We start from the raw sequence: 12,657 nt of genomic DNA, 5'->3' as shown, positions 1-12,657 counted from the left end.
TTTCTGTTCAACTTGGGTAATTTCCTTCATCCAGGTAACTGATCTATTTTTCTGTATCATCTACTCTGCTGTTGATTCCCTGTAGTGAATTTTTCATTTCCATTGTTGTATTCTTCAGTTATCATTGGTTCTTTTTTATATTTTTCAATTCTTTGTTGAAGTTCTCACTGTGTTCATCTATTCTTCTCCCAAGAGCAATGAACATTCTTGTGACTATTAGTTTGTGCTCTTTATCAGGTGGATTGCTTATCTCTGTTTCATTTAGTTCTTTTTCTGAGGTTTTGTTCAGTTCCCTTATATGAAGCATATTCCTTTGTCTTCCCATTTTGCCCACTTCTCTGTGATTATATCTATGTATTAGTAGATCAGCTATGTCTCCTGATCTTGGAAATGGGGTCTTATGTAAGAGATGCCTTATAGGGCCAGCAATGGGCTTCCCTCTCATCACCTGTTCCAAATATTCCAGAATGTCCCCTGAGTTGGCTTATGTACCCTTCTGTTGTGGAGGGGTTGCTCTTGCTTTGGGCACAAGGATAGCATAGGCTGGCCCCTGGACCAGCAGGTTGTAAGGCTCAGCCTTGTGAGGCTGCTATGATCACTTCAGTCACTTTAGTCACTTTATTGGGCAGGGCATGCCCCTGCACAGCTGGCTGCAAGGTCTAATAGCACACACCTGCTTCTCTTTTGCTGTTAAGTGAGTCAGACCCTCAGAGTGGCTGGTTGCTAGGCTCAGGGGTTCACAATTGTTGCAGGTCTCTGTTGAGGCTCCGTGTGGTGCGAGGCTGTTGTCAGCTCTCTCAGGATTGCAGATGGGTGGGACTGGCCCCAGGTGTGGCAGCACACAATTGTTTCAGGCGTTGGAAGGCAGGGTTGGAAGATCCCCCATGTGGCTGTTTGATGTGGCCAGCTGTACAAGTCTGTTGTGGCTAACACATATCACTGCCTGCAGGCCCACACACCCTGCCAACACAGGCTCACTTGCATGCAGGCCCTGCTGAGGCAGACCCATTCATCCCACTGCAGAGATCCCACATACCCTGCCTAAACATGCTCACAAGTTCACTGCAATCTTGCTTGTGGGTGAGGCTGGTCCCTAGAGGGGCTGCCTGCCCTGGCTGTGCTGGATTAAATCAATGCTCTAGAGGGCAGGACAAACCCCCACACTAACAGGCCAGTGGAAGAAGTCCAATGGCATCTGCCATCATCCATGTCTGCACAACTGCGCTAGGTCACAAAATGGCTGCTGCCAGTGTCTTAGTCCATGAGGAGGTGGGCCCAGCCACCCCCTGCGTCTCTGAGATGTGCTCAGGGCTTAGCAAGTGAGTCTCTTTTACCAAAGGATTGTGCATCTTTCTTTCCGGTGTTTTTGTGTTGGTTTCTGGAATGGGTGAATCTGTGAGTGGGCCCCTTAAGAGCAGGCTTTTCTTTCCCTGAAGTTTGGTAGTTTTTCTAGGAGTATTCTTTATTGGCTTTAAAAGTCAGCAAAGCCAGGTATTATGGGAACTCATCTGGGTTGTGCTGACTTCAAAGGCTGGGATGCCTATTGTGGCATAAATCTCCTGCTCAGATCCCCTTGCTGCTCCAGGAAAAGCTTTGTGCCTTTGAGATTGCTTCCAGCTGTGAAGTGCTGTGGCAGAGATGTGATTTTCTCCTCATCAGAGGTGTATTTCTGCCTCTTCCACCCTTGTCAGTGTTGTCCCTTGTTATGGGTTTTTTTAAAATCCAGTTTCCAGATCTCTCTCAGAGGTAACTGTTCCACAGGTAGCTGTAGATTTGCTGTGTCCATGGGAGGAGGAGAGTTCAGAGTTTTCCTTCTCTGCCATCTTCCCAGAATCCTGTCTATTCTCTCTTAAAGCCACCCAAGTTCAGGCTTTTGCTTATACCACTTCACTAAATTTATGCTTATCAAAGTCATCCTTGACCTCTATATTGCAAAACCCAATGGTCAATTTTCAGTCCTCATTATATCTGAGTTACAAGCCTATGACACATCTCTTACATACACATCACTTGCCTTCCACAATCTCTTATTTTCCTTCCACTTCACTAATTGTTCATTTTCAGTCTCCTTGGTTGGTTCTTCTGCCTGTTCTCTCAATTTTGAAGTCTTCTTTTTTTTTTTTTAAAGATTTTATTTTTCTTTTTTCTCCCCAAAGCCCCCTGGTACATAGTTGTGTAGTTTTAGTTGTGGGTCCTTCCAGTTGTGGCATGTGCGACGCCGCTTCAGCATGGCTTGATGAGCAGTGCTGTGTCCGTGCCCAGGATTGGATCCGGCAAAATCCTGGGCTGCTGAAGTGGAGCATGCAAACTTAACCACTCAGCCACGGGGCCAGCCCCTGAAGTCTTCTTTTCCCTGTCTTGTTCACATTCATTTTCCTGGTGATCTCACTTGGTATTATAGCTTTAAATAGCATCAATATGCTAATAGTTCCCAAATTTATATTTTCAGCCCAGACTTTTCTTCTGAATTCTAGACTCAAATATTCAACTGCCTACCCAACTCATTCTTCAATGTGTAATAGACATCTCAAATCCAACATGTCAAATTAGACTCCTGATCTTCAAACTCTCCCAGCTAAGCTATTCTCCCTACAGCCTTTCCATCTCTTTTTCTTGCCACTCTATCCTTCTAGTTGCCCAGGGCTATGCCCTTGTGGTTGTCCTTGATTCTTCTCTTCCTCTAACATGCCACATCACACCCCATACTGATGTCATGAGTTTTTCAGGTGAGATTTAGAAATGTCCTTGTTATGGCATAGATTAATAACCTTCTCAGGGCAGCTTAGTCTGAGGTGAAAGATACCCCATTTATGCGTGGGGGGCCCTTGTTGACATTTTCTCACACACAAAAAGGAACCTTGAAAGGAAACATACAAAAAAGCCTAATAAACGTAACTGATACATTGCTGCTATAGCCCAAGTAAGCTGGATAAGATACTCATATGTAATCTTGGATCTCATTATTATAAAGTTATTCTTTTGCATAAAATAGTGAGACTCCTTAAAGGCAGTGATATTTTCTTCTATACTACAAACTCCCACCCCAGAGCATTTTGCTCTGTACTCCCTGTGAGTGCACAATAAATGCTAATTGGATAAATGAACTTTCAGTTTCCAAAGTAATAACCTGGTGCTACAAACATCCCTTCAAGAGCTAAATGTGGGTCAGAGGAACAGACAATACCATTCAACTCTTCCCGCCACTTGGCCACTCTGATCCTGAAGACCCATAAAATATTTTCAGTGCTATAGATTGAAAAAGAAAGCCTAGAGCAGCATCCACTTTCTGAACAATTCCAGTGCCTCTGAAATGTGACTCTCTACTGTTGTTTCCTTTTACTGTTTTTAATTACTGGTCTATTTGCATGAAATGAGGATCTGGGTTGCCTAGGAGTTCATCTGCTCCTATTGCATGTTCCTCTCTTAAATAAGCATCCTTCAATGCAGTTTTGCTTGCTGCCTCCAACATTTTGAAAGGACTTCCCCCTCCTCTCTTTTCACTGTCCTCCCATCACTCCCCAGGAGAGAGGATATTTTTAAAGTACATAATCAATAGGCTTTGGGAAGCAGCCAAAGCACGTGGGGGTCATATGATTGCGAGTAAGCAACTAGGGATTGGTGAGAGAAGGGATGGCAACAGGCCATGCCAAAAACTGTTTGAGAAGGGAAAGACAGTCTGTAACTCCCATTTAAGTGTTCTGAATTATTCTTTTGCACAGGCTTTTGTCTTGGAGGGGTTTATTAGCTTGGTTCTTTAGCATTGCTTTGAGTTGTAGGAGATACAGACCAGCACTGACAGCTGGTTTTCAGGCCAAATAATGTTCCATTAAAATCAAGCTGGGTCTGAGGTTTTTGATGGAGTCTTAAATCTCCAGGTCAAAGTGTGGTTATTGAGTTCTTGATGTTGAGGATTTGAATCAAGAACAAACCAATTATTATCACAATAACCATAAAAACAACTGTTCCATGGCCTCTGACTCAACTGCCAGACAGAGGAATGCTGTTGAGTAAAGAAGGCACCTAATGAGAATGCGCAGACGATCATGCACAGATGAGTGTCATGGTTGGAAAGTTAACTCAAGAGAGGGCAGGGGCTATTTCTGCATTACTCTCCATTATAACACTTAGAAACCATAGCTCTTTACTTGCAAGAGCAGAGATGTCTCCTTTTACAGATTTTTAGATTTTACTTAATGGTCATTTATAACTGTCCTTCCTGTACCTGAGAAGATAATCCACGACTCCAGCCTTGCTTTTTCTCTCCCTCGTTATCAGGGGAAGTTGAATTGGTGCTCATCTCCTTGGCTTGGGGCATTTCATTCTGCTGCTTTTATTTAATATATAATCCTTTCTAAAGATTTTCCCATATTTTTGTTCATTTAGTATTTTTTCTGTTTCATTTAATTAACTTTATTTAGTCGTGTCTAGTGAGTTGATTATTACAAGTCAGTATGATATTTTGTGTGAATTTTTTCTTTGGCTATGCATGTTGCAGAATAGGCTGCGTGTTTGCCTTTGCTATTTGTCCTCAGCTGTTTCTCTATTATACACACTGATCAGACTCTGCTCCAAAGCTAATCTTATATTATTAAAATGCCTTCTTGGGGAATTCTTTGAGTGAAGAAGCTTGGTGGCGGCATTAATTGCAAATAAAAGACCATGACCTATTGTTGAATGTAGAATATCTTCTTAGAAGCGTCTGCCTTCACTATTGCAAACTCTCAGTAGTGACATAAAGATCTTTGTCCTGTGCAGATCCAGTTACAGCCAGTGACAGAAGGCATATGTCCACTCTAAACAAAAGAATACTTATTTTCACATTCCAGGGCTGACTTGAGTTGAGTGATAACATTTTTGCATATCCTAAAAATTTTTATGCAGATGCTGTTTAAAGGCAAAAACTGCTTTTACAATCATCTTCTTTGTGAATAGAATTTAAACTCTTGGTGTGTGTTGCCTTTTCAATCTGCCTGCCAAGTTCTGAATAATAACCTTTGACAGTGCATGAGCAGAAACAAAACCAGAGGTTGTTTCCTCTCTTCACAGCAACATTGTTTGTCATCCTTGCTTTTTTGGACTTATGCCCATCCATGTTAAATAAAAATATGATAAAATTAACATTTCATAAGCAAGTTACTGGACTATGGTTCTAAAGAAATTCTACTCTAATTTTTACCATGGCAAGTTGCAAATCTTTGTCTCTGGCTGACTAAACCTGTGATAAATGAACAATAGTTGACAAAGGGAAAAATCTGCCAATTAATGTATTTTCCCATCTTATTGTATCATTCAAAATTTCATAAAATCTTTATATACTTTTACAAGAATGGAACAAAACTAAAAACAAGATGCTGTCTGAGTATGGGGTGAGAAATAAACAGAAGAAATGTTCTTTGTCTTGAAAAGAACTGTAAAATCACCTGTCTCCACATTGTCAAGGTAAATCATATAGAGGGAAATTTAGGCTGCATCCATATAATACCTATAGAAATCATGGAAATAGGAAATATCAGCCTTTAAGCATTTTTTTGAAAGGCTCTATGACACGGGGTAGCTGGTTAGAATGAAATAGTCTCTATTTCAATAAGTTAATTTGGTTATAATAACCAAGTTGTGGATGTGGATATAATTTTACTAACAGTTCAATTTATCATAGCATGAAATGACCCAAAAAACTTCGTTTACTTATGGCAATACAGAATTTATTTTGGTTGAAGTTATTTTGAATTGAGCTGATGGGCTTATAATTGATATGTTTTGCAAATCCTTGAAGGCAATGAAGCAGAGAAGTCTTTGCATAACATTGTGTAAGAAGCTGTAGCTGTATATCTTTAGAAAATAATGCTCATTTTGACAAGTTTATTGAAAAATGTTTTTATTAACTGCGCAAAAACATTATGAAAATAGGAACATTAAAACCAGTTACTAACAATTGTACTGTCATTTGAAGAATTGCTATATTTTTTCTTTCTTCAACAGTACAAATCCAAGTGGAGGAAAAGGAAGATGATACTGAGGAAAGTTCAGGTAAGTGGGGATGGACCCAGCAGGGATAAGTTTCCTGTGATACAACAGTGAATTCAGGGGATTCATCCTCTTATCTTGGGGGATTATGCTACCACATGTAAGGACAGGAGCATGTGTGGGTGAATTTTGATGGTCTCACAGAAGAGATCAAGTCCAGCAAATAGAATCTCCACTCTAGATTACATTCAACTGGCACACACAAGTTCCACCCAATATATAAGTTATTCATGATCAAGTAGATGGTACTCTAGAAAAATATGCTTTTTTATTCTCTACTGTTTTCTCTGTTAAAGTGTTTGTCCTAAAAGCTTTTCTCTAAGGCTGAATCTATTACAATAGAACACATTGGCCATTTTGACTGAACTGATCAGGTGATTCCATTAAAATGAATAAGCATGTCCTTTTGTACTGAATTTTTAGGCATTTTGCCCAAATCGCTCTGTTGTTTTTACTTTGTGTAGGTTCAGCTCAAGAGCCTAGACTGTGATCCCTTTCCAGGCATGTAGACCACTCATGGACGAGAACATGAGAACGATCATTATATGAGCAAAAGCTTTGAATTTACCAAAACTGAAAAAAAAGAGCAGCATCTCAAGAAGAGGTCAATCAAAGAATACATCAACACCATCCATTTAATAACCTGAGCACAATACGACAGCCAGTGAACATTCACCATGCCAATTGTTTTCATTAATTCGATACATTCTATATGAAAATAGCTCAGAGTCTCCCACAGATCCTGAATGCCATGGCTTGAATATTTTAGAGGAGGAAAAATAATTTTTCTCTACCCTCTAAGTTCTTGGCTGAGACTCCTGTAACATACGACAGTTTACAAGAGAAAAGAACAAATAGAAGTTTATTAACAGGTATACCGCACATATACATGGGAGATACCAAGGGAAAATGAGTAACTCTTGCAGGTGGCTTGGAATTTAGACCTAAATGCCATCTTAATAGGGAAAAGGCAGGGGGATGTAGGCCTCTTAGGAGAGAAAAAATGATTTTTAGGAAAGATGAACAGGCCCTTAAAGAATAGATGGGAGATATGATAGTTTGTGACAAAGTTTGTCTGGATGTGGTGTCCATTTCTAGTCTCTCTCCTGTGATAAGAGTCAATCTTCCCTGAGGATGAAGCTCCTTGGGAGGGGGTTTATGACAATTGAGTTCCTTTTGGAAGATCTGTCCTTAGGTAGATAACGGGAGTTCAGAGGAAGCCTTTACCTGCATTTGCTATTTTTCAAGTGCCGACAGCTCAGAATAATTGATATACCAAAGTGGCATATTCCGAGGTGATACATTCCGAACTCCTCCAGTCATATTTTGAGATGACATATTCTGCTACGCTTCAACACTGAATCGAGCCCATTCCAAAAGTTAACATTGTACACAAGGCTCATTTAGTAGGCAACCGTAAAATACTCATTTTTTTTTTTAGAATTTGAATATTTGGAAGCTACTTACAGCACTAAAGACTGGTTTTTTGTTTCTAAAAGGTAAAAGATAAATCTAATGATACACTTTTCATCCATGGTAAAACTCTGTAAATTTAATAGTTTAGTTTCAACACAAAATATACTACAATGGAGAGTACGAACTGGCTGCTTGAGTTCTTGAGTTATTTGTGGGTGAAACTGCTTCTCAACCCCATCAAGCTCTTATCCTTTATATAATTAGTGACTAATGTGACTAATAAAGGCTGGGTAAGTTTTCAGAACACCAGAATGTGGGGTTCAAATAACACACAACATTTGCCACAATATTTCACAATTGCAAACTCATTTTTGGTTTTGATTATAGAGTATACTTTTCAAAGCTTAGTTAGAAAAGTTGTCCTCCTATTTCTCTCTGCTAGCCAAACTTTAGTAATATAGATAATATTTAGATCTTAGTTTTGAAATGTCAATAAAAAAGCTTTGACAAGTAATGTTAAAAGATAATTTTCAAAAAAGGATAATATCAGGACATACATATGTAAAAATGAACATATTTAACTAATTGATGAGGAATTTGATGAGGCATTCTAACCAGTTTCTTAAAAAAAGCAAAGAACAGATACATTTATGCATCAGGAATATTGAAATGATTGTGCAAATGGATGCATAACTGTTTTGTGGGGTTTTTTTTTGGTGGGGGAGGATTGTCTCTCTACTGGACAGAGTTCATTTGCGTGCCTACAGACAAAAATCATTTTTGCATTGCTGTCCAGTTATCTATAACTTATAGAGTTACACATAGCTCGCATAGAATCAGAATCAGATAACACACAAGAGTATACTGCAGACAATTCATAGTTTTCCGTTGACGTACAAATTTTTTCCTACAGTAGCTTCTATTTGAGAAGATAGTGATAACTGTTAGTGTTTGATTTTTTAATAATAGGTGATTCTCAATATCAGAAGTTAAGATGCAATAAAGTGAACGTGAAGTAAGATTTTATGTTATCAACTGTGAAGGAAGGACCTGATTTCTTTCTCTGCTCTACCTGGAAGCTTCCTAAGAAGTTATGGGCATATGAGGCATTAATTGTTAGTTGATGAATAAAATAAAATAATGTCATTTTTCTCAGTTATACATTAAAATTATATTGACAAGTTATCTATTCCTATTCATAAGATGATCAAGCAAATGTATTTACTATCAGTTTCATTTAAGAAAGGGAAAGAAACATTTGGGAAAAAGGTGAAAGATATATTTGGAATCAAGAATGAGGATAATTTGAAGTAGAAGGAATCTCAAGAGGTGAATTAATTTTTTCAAAATTACTCTAGTTTGTAGCATTTCCTCATCATTTTGTCCTTTGTTTTAAGAGACAAGTACTAGTAAACACATAGTGGTTAATCACTCCACCTTTATGTGTTGGACTGGTAACCTCTAAACTTGGTCTTAGAAGTCATGGTATGACATTAAAGTCTAAGTCATCTATTTACCCAAGTAAATGAAGACTGGAATTCTAAGGAATATTAAAATTTGGGGATCCACATTCATACATTTGAGTAAATGAACCCCAAAAGAAATGAGAATCTAGATAAATGTATTTAAATGGCAGGCTATGAAATATATACAGCATGGTTCATCTTATCATGACGTGGAGAATTGCTGGGTTGCAGTCTCGGATGCGTGACAACGACAATTAAAAAATAAGAATACATTTGGTAGCAGGAGAGAGCACTTCCTGCCGTTGCTCACTGAGGCGCTTACTGCTGTGTTTAGGTGAAGAGGAAGAGGAGGAAGATAAACTGCCTCGGAGAGAGAGCTTGAGACCGAAGAGGAAACGGACCAGAGATGTCATCAATGAGCAGGACCCAGAACCTGAGCCAGAGGATGAGGAAACAAGGAAAGCCAGAGAAAAAGAGAGGAGGAGGAGGCTGAAGAGAGGAGCGTAAGTCAGTTCTGATCTAAAACTGAAATTGTTAACTCATTCAAAAGCACCTGACTCTGAAAGAAGACCACTCCCTTTAGACACTCTTTGGCCTTGCAACTGGTAATTCAAAATACTTTTAGAAAGACAGGCTTAATCTGATGCCGACATTTGACTCCACTTAGTTAAATGTACTTTAATATTAAAATACAATTTAAAAGTCAATACATATTAAGAATGGACTGTGAGAATTTTCTTTATGAAAGATCTAAATTTTCATAGGTCATTAACATATTACGATTAATTTAAATATTTTAAAGTTATCCCATTAACTATATGCATTGTTGTCAAAGTTAAGTGTAAAATTTGGGCTCCTTAACAATGAGCCCAAAGCACTTTCTCTTACAGAGTAGGTGTTGGCAAACTATGGCTAATCCAGACCAAGAGCTAAGAACGGTTCTTACAGCTTTAAAGGGTTATTAATAAAAAAATGAAGATGAATACGGTACAGAGCTGTATGCAGCACTCAAAGCCTAAAATAGTAACTAGCTGTCCCTTTACAAAAAAAAAAGTGTGCTAGTCCCTGTTACAGAGAATTGGTGCTGTCATTTCTTTTTTAATACAATCCTGCACCTTTTAGTTCCACCAGGCCAACAGTTTGCTGAGCGCTGACTTTATGTAGAATAATATCTTAAATGCTCTTTAGGGAAAATTCAAGAAAATAATTTTCTGGTCTTTGCTTTCTGGAAATTTGCAGATGGCAGGCAGATGTGCCTGTAAAACACTAATAACAGAAAACCCAGACGTCTTAGAAAAGATTTAAGAGAACAGCTACTCTGCCACTTAGGTAGTAGGGCCATGGGAGTCACCACGAGGAAATGGGATCTCCTCCAAAACACTCCTAGGACTTTAAATGATGAGGAACTTTCTAACATGTCCTCCCAAGATGACCCATTCCAGTATTCCATAACTAGCTATTATTTTTCTCCTCATAAATAATTATAACTACATACAACTGTTGGAAAATTTTCTCAGATAGAGAAGCTTAGCATTAATAGACAATGATTCTCTTTAAAATAAAAGAGTAACTCTACTCGATTCTTCGTTATATATTTGTTGATTTAGGTTTTAGATTTTCCTTCTCCTCTTCTTCCGTTTCCTCTTCCTTTCTCTCCTCCTCCTCCCCAACTTCCTCCTCTTTCTTCTATCTTTGAATACCAAGACATCACTTGTTTTAAATTTTGACTCCGGTATTTTTTTATTTGTATTTTCTTTTCAAGTATCTTTATACTTTCTTCCTTAAAAAATAAAATGCAATGCAATTCTAAGTTCCATATCTTATTGTGACTCTTGTTACTATTATTATGTTGTAATATTTCTTATTAGCAAAGCTTATACTTTCTGAGAGTGGTCTTTCACTGAGAAAACATCATCAGTAGATGTGTGCATGAGATAGGTTGTATTCCAGAATTTGCTTTTCCTCCCCACTTGTGCCTCAGAGAAGTCCTTTTAAAAAGGTGAGTCAGGTGAGCATTCCTCTGCTCTCTTGGTCTCCTTAAGGCCCTCATGTCAACTACTTGACCTCTAGGAATAGGAATATATGAGTCATTTGGGTCTTGACCCCTGTTGCCTGAGGGAATCTTGTCCCTGTGACAGTGTCTGTTCTTAGCTGGTCTCACTCTCATCCTGATTCTGAGAAGCCCACAAGCACCCCTGTCTCCCCACGAGCACCCCTACCTCTCCACTCCTTCATAGAGCCAAACTTGGCTAAAATGAACTTTGTTTCCATAGGTTTTTCAAATTATCTTATTACTGCTGTAACTTGTGCAACTAATCTAAATAGTACCATAAATTATTTGTGATGCTTGGGAGTTCTGATCTCAATTTTAGGATCCATTTTCTATTGTTTACTTTAAAGATAAGCTTTTTTTTTTTTTTAAAGAAAATGTATTAGCAAATATATTTTGAGAAAGATTAGTAGGCAAGTCAGGGCACGTTTATTTAGGTTAATTAATTCATGATCTTTTTTTATTGAAATATTAAAGTGAGACACCTTAGGGAATTTCCCTTGTGCTGACAAAATGTTTGAAAACAACTAAAACTAAGGTTGTAATGCTGACTATCTTTGGAAGTGGTTAAAAAACCCTGCCTTGTTAGACATTTTGGAGTATTTCTAATAATACAGGCTTTTCCTGACCTAGTTTTAAGTGAATAAGTAATATGTTCACAGCAATGAGAAATTCAGCACATTATGTCTCCTTTTTCCTAACAACTGTTGTTTAAATAAATCAAACTTAAGATAGAAAGCCATTCTTGCATAGATTAGCCCTAAATTTTAGAAGATGAAACGTGTTTATGCTATATCCTTGTAATATGATTAGCACTTTCTTTGAGTGGTTCCTAGAAGGGCAGTTTCTCTGTAATGCGCTGGTGAGTAATATTTTAATTACCTGCGTATTTGAAGGTAACTTATCCAACAGCAACTATACCTTGTGGCACAGCATGATCTTCCTGGAAAAATCAACAATTAACAGCAAAGATTTTAAAAATATACCAGTCTGGAATCACTTCGTTTAGGAATAAAAGTCTTTCCATACTACGCTAATCTTAGAGGACATTGTTATATTTAGTGTACTTTAATCACTGGGTTCATAATGATAACTTTGTCATCCAGAAAAGTTTGGTACATAAACATTTATTCAATAAATATTTATCCAGCTCCACTTCTGTAGAAGATAATTTGCCAATTTTTGGGGAAGACTTGGATATGAATATGCATTGCCTGCATTCTCTAGAAGTTCATAATACAGTAAGGGAGAGGCCACATAGACACAAATTACTATGAAACAAGACAGTATAAATGTGCCAGAGAAGTAGTACAAAGCGGTTTGGAGTCTTAGCGAAAACTATTCACATAGGGATAATCACAAAAGGGGTTATTGAAGACATTTTGTCTGATTTTTTAGTTAATCATAGCATTTGGATAGGTTAAACAAATAAAGTGTTGGGTTTAAGATAGCAGGAAAGTATATAATTAGTGTTATGAAGTTTTCCATTAAGTAGTTTCGAAAAATCAACATGTGAAGAAATAAGCTTTAGTTACATGGTAAATCCACACATCAAATAAATCATTCTTTCATTCTTTCATGATGCTGGATTAAATAAGATGCTGTTTTATATATGATTCTTAACGAAAGTTCAGTAATGTAAACATTTAAGGTACTTACATATAGATGTCACGAATTATTTTGGAAGGATGGGCAAGTTAA

General features: G+C 37.8%; 1 protein-coding gene across 1 annotated transcript in view; it reads left to right on the top strand.

Annotated features, from left to right (window-relative positions):
- The first annotated feature begins 1,261 nt into the window (after positions 1–1,261).
- Positions 1,262–12,657, top strand: part of TMC1 (transmembrane channel like 1) — a 113,763-nt gene continuing 102,367 nt past the window's right edge. The window contains exons 1-3 of the mRNA XM_070589680.1: positions 1,262–1,319; positions 5,980–6,027; positions 9,241–9,409. Of these exons, the coding sequence (XP_070445781.1) occupies positions 1,262–1,319; positions 5,980–6,027; positions 9,241–9,409 (275 nt within the window). The remainder of the gene's footprint in view (positions 1,320–5,979; positions 6,028–9,240; positions 9,410–12,657) is intronic.

The sequence above is a fragment of the Equus przewalskii genome, chromosome 22 (assembly GCF_037783145.1).
Source record: "Equus przewalskii isolate Varuska chromosome 22, EquPr2, whole genome shotgun sequence".
NCBI lineage: Eukaryota > Metazoa > Chordata > Mammalia > Perissodactyla > Equidae > Equus > Equus przewalskii.
This window is presented reverse-complemented; position numbering and strand designations above follow the sequence as displayed.